The sequence below is a fragment of the Notothenia coriiceps genome, unplaced genomic scaffold, assembly GCF_000735185.1.
Source record: "Notothenia coriiceps isolate Sejong01 unplaced genomic scaffold, NC01 NC01_scaffold00000339, whole genome shotgun sequence".
NCBI lineage: Eukaryota > Metazoa > Chordata > Actinopteri > Perciformes > Nototheniidae > Notothenia > Notothenia coriiceps.
The window spans coordinates 2,371,746-2,390,720 of record NW_011333040.1 but is presented as its reverse complement, the minus strand read 5'-3'; the positions used below and the strand labels follow the sequence as shown (position 1 = coordinate 2,390,720).

General features: G+C 43.0%; 1 protein-coding gene across 1 annotated transcript in view; it reads right to left on the bottom strand.

The window, feature by feature from the left end:
- The window catches only part of LOC104950072 (reelin), a 93,087-nt gene that overhangs the window by 24,486 nt on the left and 49,626 nt on the right, over positions 1–18,975 (bottom strand). The window contains exons 4-19 of the mRNA XM_010776528.1: positions 18,006–18,076; positions 11,435–11,467; positions 11,169–11,247; positions 10,646–10,742; positions 9,239–9,290; positions 7,688–7,796; positions 6,947–7,187; positions 6,266–6,411; positions 4,413–4,564; positions 4,164–4,279; positions 3,052–3,260; positions 2,446–2,574; positions 2,240–2,349; positions 1,763–1,829; positions 1,292–1,525; positions 102–263 (exon numbers count right to left, since the gene is read on the bottom strand). Coding sequence (XP_010774830.1) covers positions 102–263; positions 1,292–1,525; positions 1,763–1,829; positions 2,240–2,349; positions 2,446–2,574; positions 3,052–3,260; positions 4,164–4,279; positions 4,413–4,564; positions 6,266–6,411; positions 6,947–7,187; positions 7,688–7,796; positions 9,239–9,290; positions 10,646–10,742; positions 11,169–11,247; positions 11,435–11,467; positions 18,006–18,076 — 2,007 coding nt within the window. The remainder of the gene's footprint in view (positions 1–101; positions 264–1,291; positions 1,526–1,762; positions 1,830–2,239; positions 2,350–2,445; positions 2,575–3,051; positions 3,261–4,163; positions 4,280–4,412; positions 4,565–6,265; positions 6,412–6,946; positions 7,188–7,687; positions 7,797–9,238; positions 9,291–10,645; positions 10,743–11,168; positions 11,248–11,434; positions 11,468–18,005; positions 18,077–18,975) is intronic.

Below are 18,975 nucleotides of genomic sequence, written 5' to 3'. Positions count from 1 at the left end.
AGCAGCACAAATGTGTGTTAATGGAGTCCTAGTGTCTCTGTAGAATCACAAGGATACGAGTGTGTTCACACAAACACACACACTCTAGGCACTGGTGTTACCTTGGTTCATGGAAGCCTTGGTAAGGGTAGTGCTGCAGCAGTGTCCAGGTGATGCCGTTGTCTGAGGAGAAGTGCAGCAGGACTCCCTCTCCTGGCTGGTCTGGGGCCGGACATGAGCTCAGGGTGCTCCGGCTGCCCAGGCGAAGTGTAAACTGTAGGTACCTGCAGAGAATGAAAGAAAGAAAATGAAAGCAATAGGACCCAGTAGGAGGGAGATGAGGCGTGCAGTAGCAGTTTGGATAAAAGAAAACATGTGTGACATAAAAAAAGGAAATGAGAAACAGAAAGAGAAAAGGGCAGGTTGATTAATGACAAGAAGAAAAAGTAAGGTGACCAGGATTGTTCAGGAAGGAGAGGTGAGGGAGAAAGGGTAGACAAACAGACAGTCGAGCAGAGAGGAGGTGGGAGGGAGGTGGCAGGTTGATGGATGAGATGATTAAATGAATGAGGACAAAATTAGATGAGAAGAGGTGGAGGAAATGAAAGAGTAAAATGGAGAGAATAAGAGTCACAGATCACATCCATGTTTCCATGTTTACTGTACATGTAGCACAACTTGTTGTCCTTTAATGTGTTCCATGTTTTGGCGGACACATTATCATCTATACTAATGTAATATGTATTATAATACCCGTCATCAATATCTGGCTGCTGCTCACCCCCCAGCTCTCTCTGTCCTTGGCTGAGCTGTGCTTCCAGTAGCAATGCAGTTTCCTCTTACAGGCAGCTGTTCACTCAATCAGCCAGGAAACTGGCATTAAATATGGCCATCAGGTGGCACACTGAGCGCCGCAACAGGCATAATCAATCTAACACAGATGCCATATCTAACTTCACTGTTCCCTATCTATCTGTCTCCTTCACATTTGTATCCATCCCTTTCATTCCTCCTCTCATCTGCAGTCCCCCCCATGATCACAATCCATCTCCCCGCACAGGAACAGGAGTGTGAGGGAAAGAGGGATTGCTGGAGGAGGAGAGTGTATAGCTGACTGGCTGGAACATTTGGAGTATCAATCAGAAGTAAAGACACCTGATGAAGATAATCCACGGTTTCACAAAGTAATCTACTGGTGGAAAAATTCAGTAGAATCAAAATCTGCTTGTGTGCATGTATCTTTATGTGAATGAAACAAGTTTCTTCAAGTTTTTACATTCATGATCCTGTTCTCTATCAGCACTTTTATTACCTGGCCTGGGAACTGTCTAGTGGAGCCGTAAGCAAGTGTCTCCTGCTGTCTCTGTTGAAGACAAGGGCCTTTCCACTGGCCAGCACCCCACAGCCAAAGCTAACCTCAGCCCCGCGAAGTGAGGAGAAGCTGTGGTAGGAGGAGAGGCGAGGGCTGGAGAAACCCTCCGACAGGAAGGCAGGGAAGGTCTGGGAGGCGAGCTCACAGGCTGGACCGCTGAAGCCTGGGTCACATCTGGGAGGTAAGGAGAGGAGAGGAGAAAAAGGTAGGACGGGGAAAACACGAGACATTAAAAAGAGTGAAGGTTATTAACAAGAAAAAGAAGACAGAGATAATGAAAATCCATTATAATACAATTTGATTGATTTTGAATGGTGATTGGCTCTGTAAGGCATTAGGTGGATAATGTGCCGACTCATTTCAAAAGGAGAGACATCAGATTTATTTGGTTTAATAAAGATAGGTACTTACTTGCAGCCTGTGCGAGAACAATGGCCTCTCCCAGAGCAGAAACGAAGGCAGGCTGGACCAAGATACACTGGAACAAAAACAGGCATGGTTATTACATTTTCCAAAAGGGTATTTAAGATAAGATGTACTTTTATTAATCCCCGTGGGGAAATTGTTTCTCTGCATTTGACCCATCCTTGTGTTAGGAGCAGTGTGCTGCCATTTTGAACGGCGCCCGGGGAGCAATGTAGGGAACGGGACACCTCGGTAGCACTTGGTCTTGCCGGGACTTGAACTGGTTACCTTCCAGTTGCCAAGCCAAGTCCCTTTCGACTTCGCCACCACTGCCCTAATTTTTTCATGCATACTTAGCTGAGCTTTAATACAACTTTTGTGAAACCGAACACATCCTGTATTTAGTAGTTTGAGACCTAAAAGGGGTGATATCTGGGGCTTATTTGTCGGTACTATGATGTGACCTTTTTGTACAGTACTAACCATTATCTATGGCCCACATGTTGCCTGATCCAGAGCCAGACTGTTTCCAGCGGAACCGTGTCGTGTCCGTCAGGGCAGCGTTGGGCAGAGGGATGGAGATTCTGGTCCACCTGGAAAGACAACATTTGATATACCCATAGTGACTGCCCGATAATGATTCATACAAGCACAGACATAAACATACAGATGTGCTGAGTCATTCATACCCGCTGTAGTTTTCAGAGGAGTAGACGGTGCTGTGAGGTAGATGGGGTCCGGCACAGAGCTCAGGCAGACACTCGGTGTGGAGCAGAGACCAGGAGCGACCCTGGTTGGTGGAGAACTCCATACTCACGCTAATGAAAAATAACAGAACATCTTATCTCAACATTTTAATTTCTTCAATGACTGAAGTGCGCTGAATGTAGATGAGATAAAAAGAAAGTAAATGATGTCTTCCGAGACTTCACTGGAAAGTCTCTCCTCTTTTATTAATAAGCACTCCACATTTTAAGCTTCAAATGAGTGCAAGAGTTTGAACCTTGAGGATTTAAATTCCCAGAAGAAATCTTAACAAACTCTTTGAACTCACATTTCTTATTCTAAGGGACCAATTGAGTTCAGATTTCTCTAGATTAGAAGCATTAAGACATTGTACCTTTAAGTTGCACCATTTGCCATTTTGGACACCAAAATAACCCAGTGAACCTAGGCTGGTACACTTGGCGTGTTGCTCTCCTTTGTTGCTGCCCAATTTTGTGAGTTTTACATAGAAATTGTCAATTATTTTCACACAAAAGTACTGGCTAACCCAGTTCAGAAATGTGTCACACCTGTTGGCAGGCTGGTAGGAGCCACAACCGAGGTTGATGGAGAACTGGGCAACATGTGTGAGGGTGCCAGGTAGCACAGGAAGCAGCTGCATGAAGTCCACGGCCCACACATGACGTTTGGCACCATCATGTGACCGCTGCTCCAGGCAGAACTGGGTGACCGTTGTTTGTAGCTCAGTGGGTAGCGCCACCGAAACCAACGCAGGAGTCTAAGATGCAGGAAATGGACGACAGAATATAAAGATCAGACAATAGGAAAGATACTAATTAGAAAATTGTGAAAAAAGCTAATTTATTACAATAAAATAACCTAAAATGATGATACCTTTAAATTGCTCAATTTGTTTGTCAAAAAAAACAAAGATATTTAGTTAACGCATTTACAAAGAATCATTAAAAATAATCAGCATTTTTGCTTCAAAGTTACATATATGATGAATCAACTATCAAATTATCGCTGATTACCATTCTGTTAATCCTCTACAGTTATTCAGATCTACTTGTAAATATATCAATCGAACATGTTAATGTGCTTGTTCAGCAGTTGAGCATGTTTCTGTTTATAACCAAATGCAGTGGCGAGCCGTCAGGGCCCTCTAGGCCCTCTGTGAGGGCCTAAGATATTCTAAAAAATAATATTTGAAAACATAAAAAAAGAAACGTTTTTTTTAAAATATAATTTTTTATATTTTTTTTTTGTTAAATTTCTCATTAGTTTTACCTAAATAACTTGATTTAATTGTATTTAAAATAACATTTCCAAAGAAATAAATACTTCGAATCTGCCTGTTCAGTCTCTGTTGGAATGTGAAGGGTTAAATGCCGTCTCTGCGAGTTACTGTGAAGACGGGAGAGCTTGTTGGTCCCTCTGTACATTCACAGAGGGCCAGCTATAGTAACTCAATGAGAGAGTAATGTCAAATGACAGTACAATTGACCAATCATATCTTTCCTCTAAATGGGTGGGCTTTATTGATAGAACGACTGATAAAACCTATTTTACAAGCTATCAAAATCTATTCCAGAGTTTCCTAAGAATACCACAAAAGAAACCTAAAAATGTACCGCTACCATATAAATGTTTTTTGTGTAACATGTTGTGCACGTCTCACCCTGTATGAAGAGTAAGTGAGGGTGTCGAGCACCATGCGCTCCCTCCGGCCTTCAGACCTTCCAAACAGAATCACGTCGTTCTCATGAGACTCTCCTGGATCACAGTCGCCACCACCTAAACACACACACATGTATGCAAAAATATTGACGAAAGCACAACGCAGAGCAGGGTCAGGCTCACAATAATGGATTAAGTAAAGCTGTTGTTTAACCCAAATAAATGTAACATGAATTGAGGACTTTCATACCCATGGTAAAGTGGAAGCGAAGGTTTCCATAAGACGTGGTGTCGAGGTAGGGGGTGCACACTCTCCTCCGTCCCTCCTTCTCAAACACAAGTGCTGACCCAGACTCGATCTCTCCACACTCGGTACCATAAACAGCCCCTTCTATGTCCCAGCTGAGAAAGAAACACAGGCAGGAGGTGTAGTAAGTAACACAAAATGTTTACAGCAAAATGCTATAAATGTATGTACTTAAAACAAGTGATACCAAATGTATGAGGCAAAACAGCATTAATCATTTAAATAAAAGCAACTCAAGAAATCATTCCACAAAGTGTATTGCTCCTAAACACTTTTATTTCCTCATATCTTTCACATTTAGAAAGTTAATGAGCTGAATAAAGTTTAAAAGAAACAATTGTTAATTTTTGAGGTTATTTTTTACAATGTTAATATATATAATTCATTATTCAATACATAAAAAGAGGCAACAAGCACATAAATCTAGGGTAGGCAATTATATTTATTTGTTATACATCTTTAAATGTCTTTAAAGCTGGATAGCATCCAAAACTCAATGCTCTGGAAATAAATATTTGGCTGTCGCAGGACTGTAATATGCTTTAACGGTAGCCAAATATCAACCCCCCAATGATGACTTCATTGACATTACAGCACACAGACACAGCGAACATGGGATGCAAACACTTTATAGATTGCATCTTTTGCACAGAATCTCCCTAGAGTAATACTAAATCAGTAACAGTAGATAAACTTTAGACCTCACCTTTAAACAAACACACAATGCCAGGAATTCAGCATAAATCACCTGGAAGATGACTTACAAATACACACACCAACACACACTCACACGTGTGGACACATATTCCTGCGCAGTGGAGAGAGGATCCTCATTAGCGCTGACAGAAGTTGACTCAGTGTGTCAGCCCTCTCCTGTGTTCCTCTACCTTCCCTCTCACTTTCCTTCCCCCCTGTTCCTCTTTTTTTTCTGCCATGCAGTATATAAGCTGGTGTGTCTCTGTCACAGCCAGTATTGGGTTTAATGACACTTAGTGGAAAGTAGCATTGACACAAGAAAAAACTTTGCTGGCCTACCTAACACATGTGTCGGTCGCTGACACCTGATGGATGAGAGCTAGCATCCAGTGTAGCATGTTAGCATGCTGCAGGAGGTGTGATGGTGTGGGGCGACCATAGAGAGACCCTCCTGTTTAGGTCCTTCTCATTAATGGAAAAACATACTGACAGACCTGCTGCATGAGGCCTGTTAATTACTCTCTGGCAGGAACACTATCCATCATCTCTCCTCTTTTATCCCTCTGCCTCTTGCGATGCTTCCGACAGTGTTTTCATGCTGTCTGCTGTCCAGGGTGTGTGTGTGTGTGTGTGTGTGTGTGTGTGTGTGTGTGTGTGTGTGTGTGTGTGTGTGTGTGTGTGTGTGTGTGTGTGTGTGTCTCAGTCTAAACAGATGGACTGCTGTCTCTGTAGCAGTCAGAGGCATGGCTTTCACCTGTGTCAGCCCCCATGCTTGACTTAAACTTGTGCAACACACTGCATGTCACATGGGTTGACATATGAGAGATGACAGCTGTGTCAAAGCACGTGCATGTATACACACACACACAAACACACATTTTGTTCTTTAAACACCATAAAAGACCATTGCCTCAGGTTTGGCTACCAAATACGGTTTTAGTTTATTAGCATTATGGCTCCGCGACAAACTCCCCCTCAGCATCAGGACAGCTGAGCCAGAGACACATTTAAAAAAAACCTTCAACATATATCTGTATAGAGCATTTTATAGTAGAACTTCAGTGTTATTTTGTTATTTGTAAATGTATCATTAAACTTACTTTGAGGGCGGGCTTTCAAAGTCTTCCTCCCAGTAGCTCCTTCCCTCCTCACGATGCAGGTCAATGTCTTTGGTGGAGGCAAAGCTGTGGCGCACTCCCTCACCACCATGGAAGTACAGGGCATTGCCCTCGGACTGACAGGCGCGCTGGCCAATAAGAACACAGGTGTTAACAAATGCAACAGGTGCAATGCCTTCGAAAAAATCACTTGTAGATCGAAACTCCCCTGTGGAAATGTTTAAGGCTGTCCATGACTAAACAAATATCTTTATCCATCTAATACTCGTATCACTATGTCAACAATAAACGAGTGTATTTAGTCAAAGTAGTACCAGTAGTAGGTTCCACACATTGGCAAAAAGACTACATTATATTGTTATATTATTATATTGTGTATGCAATAGATTTGCTCATTATTTCTTAAAATTCAACATAAAAAACATGAATAAGTTAAAGAAATGAAAATGAAAATGAAGAACAAGAAAGCCTACTATTTCTCCCCCTTGCTCTAAGATTAAAAGCACCTCATGATTATGTTATTTACTCTGCTTTAACATAGCAGAGCACAAGTTGAACATGTGTCTTTCAATCAGCAGCAGAAGTTGTTTTGTTCATTGCACATTTTGTGAGTGAAATCCATGCGTATAGGCGTGATGAATGTCCACAACTTTATCAATGTACCTTAACTGTAGCTCCAGGGAAGAAGAGCCAGTTGCCTGTGTCAGGAGGGTCCAAGGTGTCCTCCATGAGGGGGGCTCTGTGGGCAGCGTTGACCAGCAGCACGTTGTCGAGCCCCCAGCAGGACTCATAGCCTTCGGGGCCTTGGGGAGCGTCCTGAGACCAGCGCAGACGAACACCATCAGACTTGGAGTGATGGGGAAGGGGCAGCAGGTGGACGACTGTGCTGCTGTTTGTAGGGGCGCTACAGGAAATGAAATAACATTAGGGTCTTGTGTGTGGTGTCTGTGTTTATATAATGAAGTGTTACATGTTTATGCATTTAATCCTCATCATTAATCATTAAAATAAGGCTGAAATAGCCACATATGGAGAGGCACTGCATGTCCTTATGGTGAAGTGAAAATGAAAGAGAGAAGCAGGATTCAAAAAGTTAAATAATCAGAATTTGATTTATGTATTTTTTTCTGTGTCCACAACAGCTATAGCATGACCTTACTGCAGCTACATATGGTAGTTAGAAGACTGTACCATTACATGTTGTCTCTGTTTGAGAGCTAACCAGACAGAGGGAGGGATATAGGGTTAAAAAACAGGGGATCATAGAGAAACGAACAGGATGACAAATTGAGAGGGGGAGGTGTGACTGTGAGGATACAAAAAAAGAGAGGACGGGTGTTCATGACAGATGGAAGGACTGTGGGATGGATGATGAGGAAGGAAGGAGAGGAGAGAGATAGAGACCTGATCTTCTCCAGTGTGATCCAGTCATCGGAGGTGTTGCCGTTACCACTTAGGCTGTATGACACAGTGATGCTGGGGTCTGAGTAACTGAAGCGGCAGGATCCTGAGCCTGGGGAATACGAACACACACAGAGGACAGACATATATGATGGTTAACACTCCTGTTGAAGGAACAACTACACTAGTTTCCTTTTTTCGACATTTGAATTTTATCAGCGGGGCAATGATCCTTAGTATGCCCTGAGGGGCAGCCGGGCCTGATGGCTTCTTCTGACTGATGATCCCACATTCCCCCCTTAGCCGAGTGGAAAATGATGTGTAAATGATTATGTAAAGTGATCAGCAGCCTAACAGGGCTGAGAGAAGTTCGGAGTCGGTATGCAGGGGTATTGCAGAGATCATCGGATTTGTTAACCATCAATAAACCAATTGTAGTGAGCGAAAATCACTGTTCTGTAAAAACAAACATTTAATAAAACAACTCTCCCAACTATTTTAGTTTCACTGAATACTTCAGTATGTTATTTATGTCATTTAGTTTTTTTAAACTGCAGCTAAAAAAATTAAAGCATTAGTTTTGTACTTATTTTGTATTTTTATTTTTATTTTTTATCATTGATTGCCTTTTGTACCGGATATGCCACTTTTGCTGTAACGCTTACATTTCCCCACTGTTGGACTAATAAAAGAATTCTGATCTGATTCTATTCTGATCTGATGAAGGACCAAAGATTCTATAAGCCACCTACAGCCTGATACTGTTAGTACATTTGTGTAAGCTTATTTTTTTGTATATTTCCGCTTGACAACATTTTTGTGGGGTAATCTATTTTTGCGTCTTTAAAATGCAGGTTTGTGTGGGAGCTTTGGGAGTTAGCTGGGTCAAAGGTTGCTAATGCATGAAGCCGGCTAACTCCCATCGCCCAATCTTTCCCTCTTCCCTCCCCCTCTCCATACCCCCCATCGTGTGTAGCATCAATGTCCTGCCGTGCTGCTTCATCCCGACAGAATACAGCCGTGCCTTTACACTGCTCTACTGAACTGCCCCATACATAAGAATGACTGCATCACAAACTCATATTAATGTCCTGCAAACCGGAGCAAAGCCAGACAGAACATTTAAAGAGACATACAGTACAGACAGGGTATGTCTCAGGAAAGTATTATTGGAAATGTACACTTATTTCCTCTCAGTCTGGTTCCCATGAGAATTGGTGGATGCATGAAATGGACATGAAAAATACAACATGTCTAAAAACTCTGCCATGGCCTTCTGGTCTCTTTCCAGAATACTATAAATCATTCATCATTGTGAGAGAAGAGCAAGAAAAACAGAAATATATTATGTACCAGTTGGCTTCCTGACATATTAGAGGGCAAAACCTGCCTATTTCTCGAGGTTGACAAAGTTATCTATTGTCCTGGCTGTGGAACACTTTCTCACTCAGGGCTAAAGTATTTGAACAGAGTTAAAAAGGTCTCCCACATAAGCCTGTCATACAACATCTGTCTGCATCTGTATTGCCTTGCTTCAGGCGATTTGATACTTACCAAGGGCAAACTGCAGGACTGAGGCTGTGCTGGTGTTGAGAGGTACCGTAGTCTGGGGAAGAATCACAAGGAAGTTTAGTATATCCACCATTAAAAAAATCAAAATAAATATGAGCTGCTGCAACACCAAGCTTTAAAGCTTTGTTTCCCTGATGTTCTATTTGTATACTTGGTTAAGTCTACCGAATGTAGCAATGAGGTCATGTGTTTTTAAAAATATATATATTTCCACATGAACAAGACTGAAGAAAGGGGGACAACTTAACCATTTGAGGTGAGTACAACATGAAAACAGAAATGGGCCATAAGGAATCTTTATAAAGTGTGTTCATGAGTACTGTGTGTGCGTCTGAGAGAGACAGCAATTGAAGTAAACGATAGGCTGTGTGTACGAGAATTGATGTCCTCATTGTTGATGATTGTTGTTTTAAGACTATCTATGCGTAAACGCTTCTGTTTTCCCTGGTGTGCGCTTGAGAGTAGAGCTGCCAGGCATCCAGCATTTGGAGCAGTGACAGACAAAGCAACTGTTTATCAGAGAAGTAAATACAATAATGAGGCACTAACTATTCTCTGCCGCTCACTGGCTTTAATCTCTTAACAGAATAATAATGCTAAATCAATTTTGTTGTGAAAAAGGGCATGAAAAGGTAGCAATTATGAGCTGATGTGTTGGCATTATGTGTGCATGTGCTAAACTGTCAGGCAGTAGGCTGAAACTACTGTAAAATGAACATGGTATAATACTACGTTCTGCCTCTGCCTCTTCTGGTTTATTAAAAGGCTATTATTAAAGTGCAGAAATAGTTTGAGTTAAAGTTGTGAGATGACCAAAATAAAGCAGCAATAGACACAAATGTATAACCTGCCGACGATATTATGAAGATAAACAAACCATGAGATACAGGAAGTTACTTGTGTATACATGCAAAAAGCAATATAAGTTCTTCACTAATTTAATCTGGATATGCTTTGATATGGTTGCCTTTAGTCGTTTTTGGTTTAAGGTAGAACTACTCGGATGCATTTGGGCACATTTAGTCACATAACATACATGTACGCAACTGCAAGTGTGATATTGTTGTATCTAAGCTTGCTTCTGCTCACCAATGCACATACTCATTTTGGATATTTTAGCACTTGAAATCAAAGGAAAAGATAATAGTAAATTAAATAATGTGTTAATAGATTCATTTGAATAGCTTAAGGAAATGTGTTGATGCTCATCTTTGTTAGAAGACATTTGTAGAAGTCTCAGAAGAGTTAATAGAGATTCTACTGTGGTCACAGCTAGTGTGCTGTGATTCACTCTAACTGTGGTTGTGGCTCCTGCGAGGTTTGTCGGATGTAAGGTCAATGGGCCGTAACATGTAGAGTGGTGACAGTGTGGTCAAACATGGCAGTTACCAGCTCTCGTCCTCCTAAGGGCTCACAGAAAGTGACCGCTCTGCCGTGCATCAGTACACCACACTGCTCTCCGACCTCACAGTTACTGCAATCAGACCTGTGAGGAGAGGAGAGGAGAGGAGAGGAGAGGAGAGGAGAGGAGAGGAGAGGAGAGGAGAGGAGAGGAGAGGAGAGGAGAGGAGAGGACAGGACAGGAGAGGAGAGGAGAGGAGAGGAGAGGAGAGGAGAGGAGAGGAGAGGAGAGGAGAGGAGAGGAGAGGAGAGGACAGGACAGGAGAGGAGAGGAGAGGAGAGGAGAGGAGAGGACAGGACAGGAGAGGAGAGGACAGGAGAGGAGAGGATAGGACAGGACAGGAGAGGACAGGACAGGACAGGAGAGGAGAGGAGAGGAGAGGAGAGGAGAGAGAGAGAGAGGAGAGGAAACTGAGTTATAACAAAAGCAATAAAGGGAGACCACCGAAGATTCAAAGTGAAAGAGATTGCGCTGTAAGATTACAAGAGGAGTCATAACCTCTTCACCTACCAGATGCTCGGGTCCAGCTCTCCTTGGAGGTTGGAGTCAAAGTCGTCACGCAGCACAGCATGCTTGCCATGGAGCTCCACTACACACACACACACACACACACACACACACACACACACACACGCACACACGCACACACGCACACACGCAAACACACACACCATATGCTCACAGTTAGTCACCGTCTGTATGACACTTTGTCCTTTCATGTTTTAATTACCTGTGTGATTATAATATCAACAGCATGTCATGAAAAGTAGACTCACCAAGACTGGGTCTCAATGGGGACTCGGTTGGAGCTGAAACAGACGGAGAAGAAGAGAGTAACAAGTTATAAAGTGGCATCATCTTGAAAGTAATGTACAGGCATGATCGGATGTCTCTGATGCCAGATCAAGAGCTTTAGAAGATGTATGGGCTTTTATGATAGTATATAAACAAAAGTAAATGTGGTGACTACAAAGACTTTTCATATCTGTGCCGTTTTGCATTGTTATTTACATTGAAAAAAGTGTACGGAAAATGGGCCTATTCTCAACTCCTGTCTGAGTGAAACAAACTTTCTCTGTGTCCTGGCTGCAGTCTCCTGGATGCTGATCTTAATTCCTTTCAATAATGAAAGGCTGGGCGGCCATGATTAACGGTTCAATGCCAATTAACCGCCATCCACCCCAGAGGCGCCAGTGTGCTGTAATCTGTGGCCACCGACGAGCTAACACACTCAACCATCAATCTCTCCCAGGGGATGCACAGCTCTGAGAGGAGGGAGGTGAATGCAGCGGGGATAGAGAGTGGTAAGACTTAATGAATCTAACATGGGTTTAAAAAAAAACAATCACTGGCTCTGATTCAATCACTGAGAACACCTAATGAAATACAGCCTGCATTCACATTTTAGAAAAGTGTATTTGGTGTGACCTTTGAGCTGGAGAAGATGGAGGGGTTCTTACATTGTGAGGTTTGAAACTTAATAAATCAAACTGAGGACATCGTAACAAAAAAATGACTCCTTCAGAAATTGAGAACTTCTGTGTTTTTACAAAAAACACAAAATAAAATGCAAGTTGCACAACTTTGATTTATCTTCTCAAGCACAATTCGGAAGATTCTTTTGAATGGCCGTATTAGAGAATTTGAGTTTAAACTTGTTTCATGATCATCCACTATACAGCGGCACAGCGACCTTAGTGAACGTGTCAGCCTTCAATCCCTTTGAGCTTCTTTGCTCTGCTCTGATTTTTTTCTTAAATCAGCCGTACTCCAGACAGAATAGAGGGATAATCTGTCCCACTATTCTCCGGCAGGGATGAGTCTGCCCACCTGATAACACACACTAAGATAACACAGGGAGGACTCGATCAAAGTTTCGTTTCAAGTTACTTAAGACTTTCCTATAAACCTTACAGCAGTTCTAACATTTCTCTGAGAGAGGGGCTTACAGTTAGGAAAGTCCACCTAAAACCCACTTATAAACAACGGAATCTGAATCAAATGTGGAACGGATTATCCCAAAAAAAGGTTTCTCATTATCGTAATGACTCTGCAAATGTCTTTATTTGGAGCTCAAGCCTTACTTTCGTTAGCTGCCCTATTTTCTTTCTATTTGATCCGAATGCCGGGCACTTTGGAAATGGATTTACTATTCACAGAGCGCTGGTAAAGTTTCATGCTGACGGCAGAAGTTGGCGTCTTAGCTGCCTGTGACAGAGCTGGGCGGTTCAGTAGCTGCGAGGTGGGCCCTGATGCTCAGCTCCATGGCTGGAGCTCGGGCTCCACGATGAAGCCCATTAAAAGCAGATCAAAGGGGCCTCCTTCCTCCCTCTCTTACTCTCCCTTCCTCACCCCCTAATCCCCAAATGTCTGCTGATTTAAAACATGTTTAGAGGAGCTATCAATCCCAGCATGGGGAACTCTCTAATGTTTCTTGTACCTTATTATCATTCCTATTAGGGCATAATACAAATGTAATTCAGATGTGTGCTCATTTTACATGTTAAATATTCAACCTGAAAAGAGCATGTACTAAAAACCCATTGCTCGTAATCCACCCTCTTAAACTGACATGCAGTAATAAATGCTTGGTTGGTATTCTGCTCTCTAAAGTCTGTCTCTTAAACAAGCCTTTCTAAATCGTTCTCAGTCTTTGTAGTGAGGCCATTTGGCTGGAGAAAGGCCCAAAAGATCTTTTTTTGGGTGGATAATCCCTTCAAGCTTCCAAAAAGGCCTAATTTACAGTTTTCTTTCTCCATGCTTCATCACGCTCTCCTGCTGTCTTTCTCACTTCCTTTCTATCCCAATCTCTCCGTCCTGCCCAACCCTCCATCCGCACCCATTCTGTCTCTCTCTGCCTAACCCTCCGCACATCGGGAGCAGACAGTGGCGCTCATTTCACTTGGATTAATCCCCTCTCACTTTCTTAAAGACTTCAATTACCGCCTCCTCTATTTGCGGCTCATCTCTGCTAATGCCTGTATCTCCCTGGCCAGGGCTTATACTCATAGGCATGCAGAGGGACGCAAACATGCGCGCACACACACACACACACACACTCTGCTTTTCCTTCCACAACTGACCCAGGGCCGCACACATAAACAAGGGCAACAAAAACGAGGGGTTTCTCAAAAAACTGCACCGAAATTGGAGGGTGCCGATGAACAGGGTTGGGGGGATACAAGGGGGGGACTAAATGAGCCTAAGCTTTGGCAGACTCAGACATCTCGGTACAAAGAGCGCAGGGCACAAGTCATGTTAAATCTTCTCCCCCTCTCCTCTCCATCTTCCAGCTCTAATCTCCTCTCGCTCCTCGTTTTCTCCCCACCCTGTAAACTGCACCCACTCTTCCAATCTCCCTTGTTCTCGTCTCCTTTGCTAGTTTTTCCCTTCGTCTGACTCACATCCTTGACGGCCTGAACTGCGTTTGAAGTTTGCTTGCTCCCGACTAACTGACGGTTGCAATTACTGACTCACCAGGACGCAGGATGCTGTTGTTTTTCATTTTACAATGACTAGAAATAAATGGTTTCTCCAGCCAAGGTCAGATTGCTGCCACTTCAAACCACTCAGCGCAAACCAGAGTCTTTGTGTGGGCTACAATTGGCATCATTACAATAATCATAGGTGAGAGGAGAGCGGCAAAGAAGAAAGACTCACTACTATTTTCCAATATCCGTGTTACCTTTTACGACAGTGTTTTTAAGTAAATGTTGAATAGAAGGAAAAGGGTATGTTTGTCTTCACAATACAGAGTGTGTTGAGGAAAATGCTTATCAAGCACGCAATTATTGTGTTTAGTCTTTATCTCTTTGGAAAACATCTACAGGCTCTCAATCTATCAGAGATTGTGGGAAGCACAGCGTATATTCTTCCTTTTATTTGTTATTTCAACAATAAACAAAAAAGCAAAAGAGGAATATGTCTACTTCTCTGTGTAAAGAGAAAAGTAAGAGAGAAAGGAAATAATTGAGAAACGAATGGAAGGGAAGACAGTTTAATAGGGGAAGAGATATAGACTAGATAGCGAGGTCTCAAGGTTTCTAGCTGGGGAGCCATGAGGGATGGCAGTGCAGCCGGCGCTCAGCCAGGCGAGCAGGCTGGCTGGCAGACTGGGTGGGTGGCGAGGAGGTGGGAGAGGGGAGGCCACCCGTCCCTGCTCTGCTGCGCTGTGATCCAGCGTCCCTCAGGGAGCAGTGGCCTGTTTGAGTTATATGTCCCTTTAATAATCCATCTGGGGTGCAGTGCAGTCGGCCAGGCCCATAAAGACCTGATTTATTCCCTCGCTGGAAATGAGGGGACCTGGCGATGGCGAGCAGAAAGCAGGGGCTGCTGGCCCTGCTGTCAGGAGATAGAGCTGATGGACGGCCTGCAGCGCCATCGAACACCGACAACCACTCCACCCTCCAGCATAGAGCCCCTTCCCCTATAGCCCACCCCTACCTCTCCTCGTTGTCCGCCTGAGCATAATAAGTATTTTTATGGTCGCTCAGTAGGAGCGGAAATGTACTTCTGTTTTCATCCTCCTGCCTGTCTGTTTGCATTCTTGCAGTCGTTTAAAACTGTGGTAGTAATTTACATTTTGTCGCATCATGCTTTAACGCATTTCTAGGAGCCTGTCCAAACAATTTCGCAATGCGCTGATTGGTGCCACGCACTACTCTGTTGCGTTGTGCATTTCATTCGGTTGCAACAGTATTTGTCAGACACCCATTAGTGGTGTCTTCTGAATCCACAAGTAGGAACAAATATGGGCAGTTTTTCTTTGCTGGTTCTGAATAGAGTAATGGGGTGTTGTCAAAGCAGACTGGGAGGATGAATTTAACGTTTAATGAAGCAGAGAGGGAGCAGTTTGTCTGGGACCAGGCAGGCCCAACATTGCTTAAGGGAAGCAGAGTGGAAACGATAAAACAAACACTTGTCTCAGTAAACTTTCAGGAAGGCTTTCTGTTACTTAGAGCAAAGTGCTGCATGTCAGATGTACCAAAGTGAGTTAAACTTTCCTCTTCTTTCTTTATTCTTAGCTCTCTTATTAACATGATCATGTATATCTCCATCTCTTGATGTATCCCCTCTAATGTTACCCTCCTCCAGGCTAATCTGTCACAACTCTTGAGCCTGGCTGATCAGCCCTGATTGCCTACTTATTTGAGCAGCCTGCCCTCTGTTTCTCTCCCTCTATTCCTTTCCTTTCTGTTTTCCTCCTTCCCTTTCTATCCTCTATGGATCATAACCCTGCTTTAGATAGCTTTCATTTCCCCAACCTTTCAAAGCTTGAGTCTTAAAGCACATGAACTTCTGAAGTGGCTTGAGCTGGCCCCCGTATCTTTGATTCCACTTTGAATGCTAATGCCTAGATTTGAAGTAACTTTGCTCAAAGCAGCTTGCACTCTCCCCGCCACTGCAGCTGAATTTGAGACAGTAGCCTATTTGATCCTGCAGAAAGGAAAAAGTCTACAGTCATCTGCCTCACCCACTAGTAAGTCTGACTGAACACCAGGTTTCAACAGGTTGTTTCTTAGTGTGTGTGTTTGCAGTTTGTAATGCACCACAGCCCAGTTTGTTTCATGTTTTCACGTGTTCCCTGCATATTCCATTTTCATTTTTCTTTGTAATCTGCACAGCTCTTTGGAAGTTATATTTTGGCTTGGAAAGAGAAAAAGGAACTGACTACAGTGAGTTAGATCAATGTGGAGGAGAAAAATGAAACGTATTTCAAACAATCCACAAGGAAGAAGAAATCATCAGACCCATTTCTGCTTCCTTCTTTCTCTCGTCTCTCCTCGGTCTCCCTTCGCCTTGTGTTGCCCACGGCATGTTCGTGTGTCATTTGTTATTCAGATTTCCTGGCGTAGTTCAGCAACAGAAAGAGCATTGCATTTTTGGCCTTCAAAGAAAATAGCCTACAACAAGGTCGGCCCCCCGCTCCCATCTACTCTTTTGTTAATGATGTTTAATCACTGCACTACTTCTTTTTAACACTCAAATCACCTGCAATGTATGACCTTCAAGATGCTCATTACTATTATCTTTTCATCCCACCATATGTGTCCTTCTATCCCCCATCTGTCCTTCAGCATTCAGACAGAAACTGTGAGTACTAAAAGAAGTAATTTATAGCTCTACATTGCTTTGCTCCTATTGTCCCCTTATCACTTTCACCACCCCGCCTGTCCAGCTTCTAAAACCTTCTCTGCAGAGGATATTTGTTACATTATTTCATCTGTCTGTTCCTATTCCCAACGTGTCCCCTCCCAGGCCATGTAAGGTCTAAATCTCTGCTTCCAAGCTTGTCTGCTGTGAGTAGCTGTGTGTACGAGTTATCCTGCAGGGCCTTGGCATGAGACAACCAAGAGACTGTTGTTGGCTGAAGATAGTTCGGTTGCAGAGGGAGAAGACTGGGGCAGTGTGTCAGCGGCGGTGAGAGGATGAGCTCTCGGCAAGGAGACGGAGGAGAGTCGCCTGGTCTCTCTCTCTCTCTCTCTCTCTCTCTCTCTCTCTGTCTCTCTTCCAGGCCTGACTGAGGGCTCTCTGCCCCATCTTCTCCAAGTGGCACTGAGCCATTAAGTTGTGCACTCTCTTCCTGGCATGTGCTACAATAATCGACAGTGTCTCAAATGAACTGCTGAGGGACACACTTGTTATGAAGAGTCCTTAGAGACTTGCCACAGAGGTTGTTGTTTTAAAAAATAAATAAAGACCATGTCGAAAAGCAAACATGTTTTTCCCCCTGAAACAGTTAGTGAAAAGACCCCAACAGCAGTGAGTGTACATCTCTACTTTCAGCCTTTGAGTCACATTTGATCTACAAGGAGTAGTTCTTGAGTAAAGGGGAGGCTTCTTTTCTGTAAACAAGCAATTATACACACTCAGCATGCAGAGTGGTGCTGCACTGTCTGTCAACAGCTACTTAGGGCTGTCACTGAAAGTGGATGTAAGAAGTGTCGGCCATAAAGCGTAAATCTCCGGCAGAGAGAGTGAGGGGGAAAAAGCGGAGTTTAGCATAAGCTGAAATTAAGCTGGCAATATAGGACATCCAAATATCTCTGGCTGTGGCTGCATCATTAGGCAGAAAGAGAGCCAGGAAGGGCTGCAATGCCACTGTCATTAAGAAGCAGCATATCAACCATTTTCTGTCATCCATATGCTGACATCTGTGCTTATGATGGACAGTAATGGGACGTGAGAAGGGGGTATGGTATGTGTATATGTCGGTGCACATGTGTCCTTCAACATATATGTCTATTCTCGTATGAATATCTGCCTGATGGTGCAGTATATGCACATTTCTCTGTCAATAAGGGGGAAGAGGTGTGCATGTGTGTCGTCTGTGCTGATGCTACTCACCTCCCTGCTCACAGAGCTGCTGGGCCAGAGCATCCTTAAACAGGATCTGTCCTCTATGTGTTGCTGTGGCTCTGGGAGAAAGAAAGACAAAGAGAAAACGATCATTAAGACTAACAGCGCTAAGGAGGACACAATGTAATGGTCTGTCTGATCAATCGGCACAGATGGCATCGTTTTCAACTAAACCAAAATGTGTTAAAGCAATCTCCATAATAAGGGCATTTTTGGATGAGGTGACTTTGATTTAAAAACAACAACAACAAACCAGCTTCTAAAGGCTACATTTGTACATGTAGGATAGGATTATATTTTGATGTGAATGACAGACATTTAAAAAATAGCAACAGTGAGCATTTACCTGGTGAACAAAGTTAGTGGTCTTGTTTATTTGACATTTTGATATCCATGTGTTGACAGGGAGTTTACTCAAAACCAACATATTTTCTTCTCATACAGTATCTATCTGCCATGCGGTTCTCTTGCATGTCAGTGTAAATGTAACTGTATGTTGCGTGCTGAATGTATAGATTTAATATACATTTACTCCCAATGGCTATGAAATGCATAATTCATTGAAACTTGAGAGACCTTTAAATACTGTATATAGAGACTATAACGGCTCGTTGTGCAGTGGCATCTTTTACACAGACGCAAATAGTGTCCGACTGTACTCTATCATCATATCATATGTAGGAAGGGATTCTTGTTTCAAATAGAGTTATATTGGTAAAGATGCACACCAATAAACCTGCGAAACATTCAGACCTGTTAATAATAAAAACAACCAAAATACTAAAACGTATAATCTACAGTAAGGCTGTCAAAATTATCGCGTTAACGGCGGTAATTAATTTTTTTATTAATTTTTTTATTGAATTAATTGCGTTAATATATTTAACGCATTTAACGCATGCGCAGAAAGGCCCGCCCCATACATCCCACCAATGACAGTGCCAGGGTATGGCTGGGG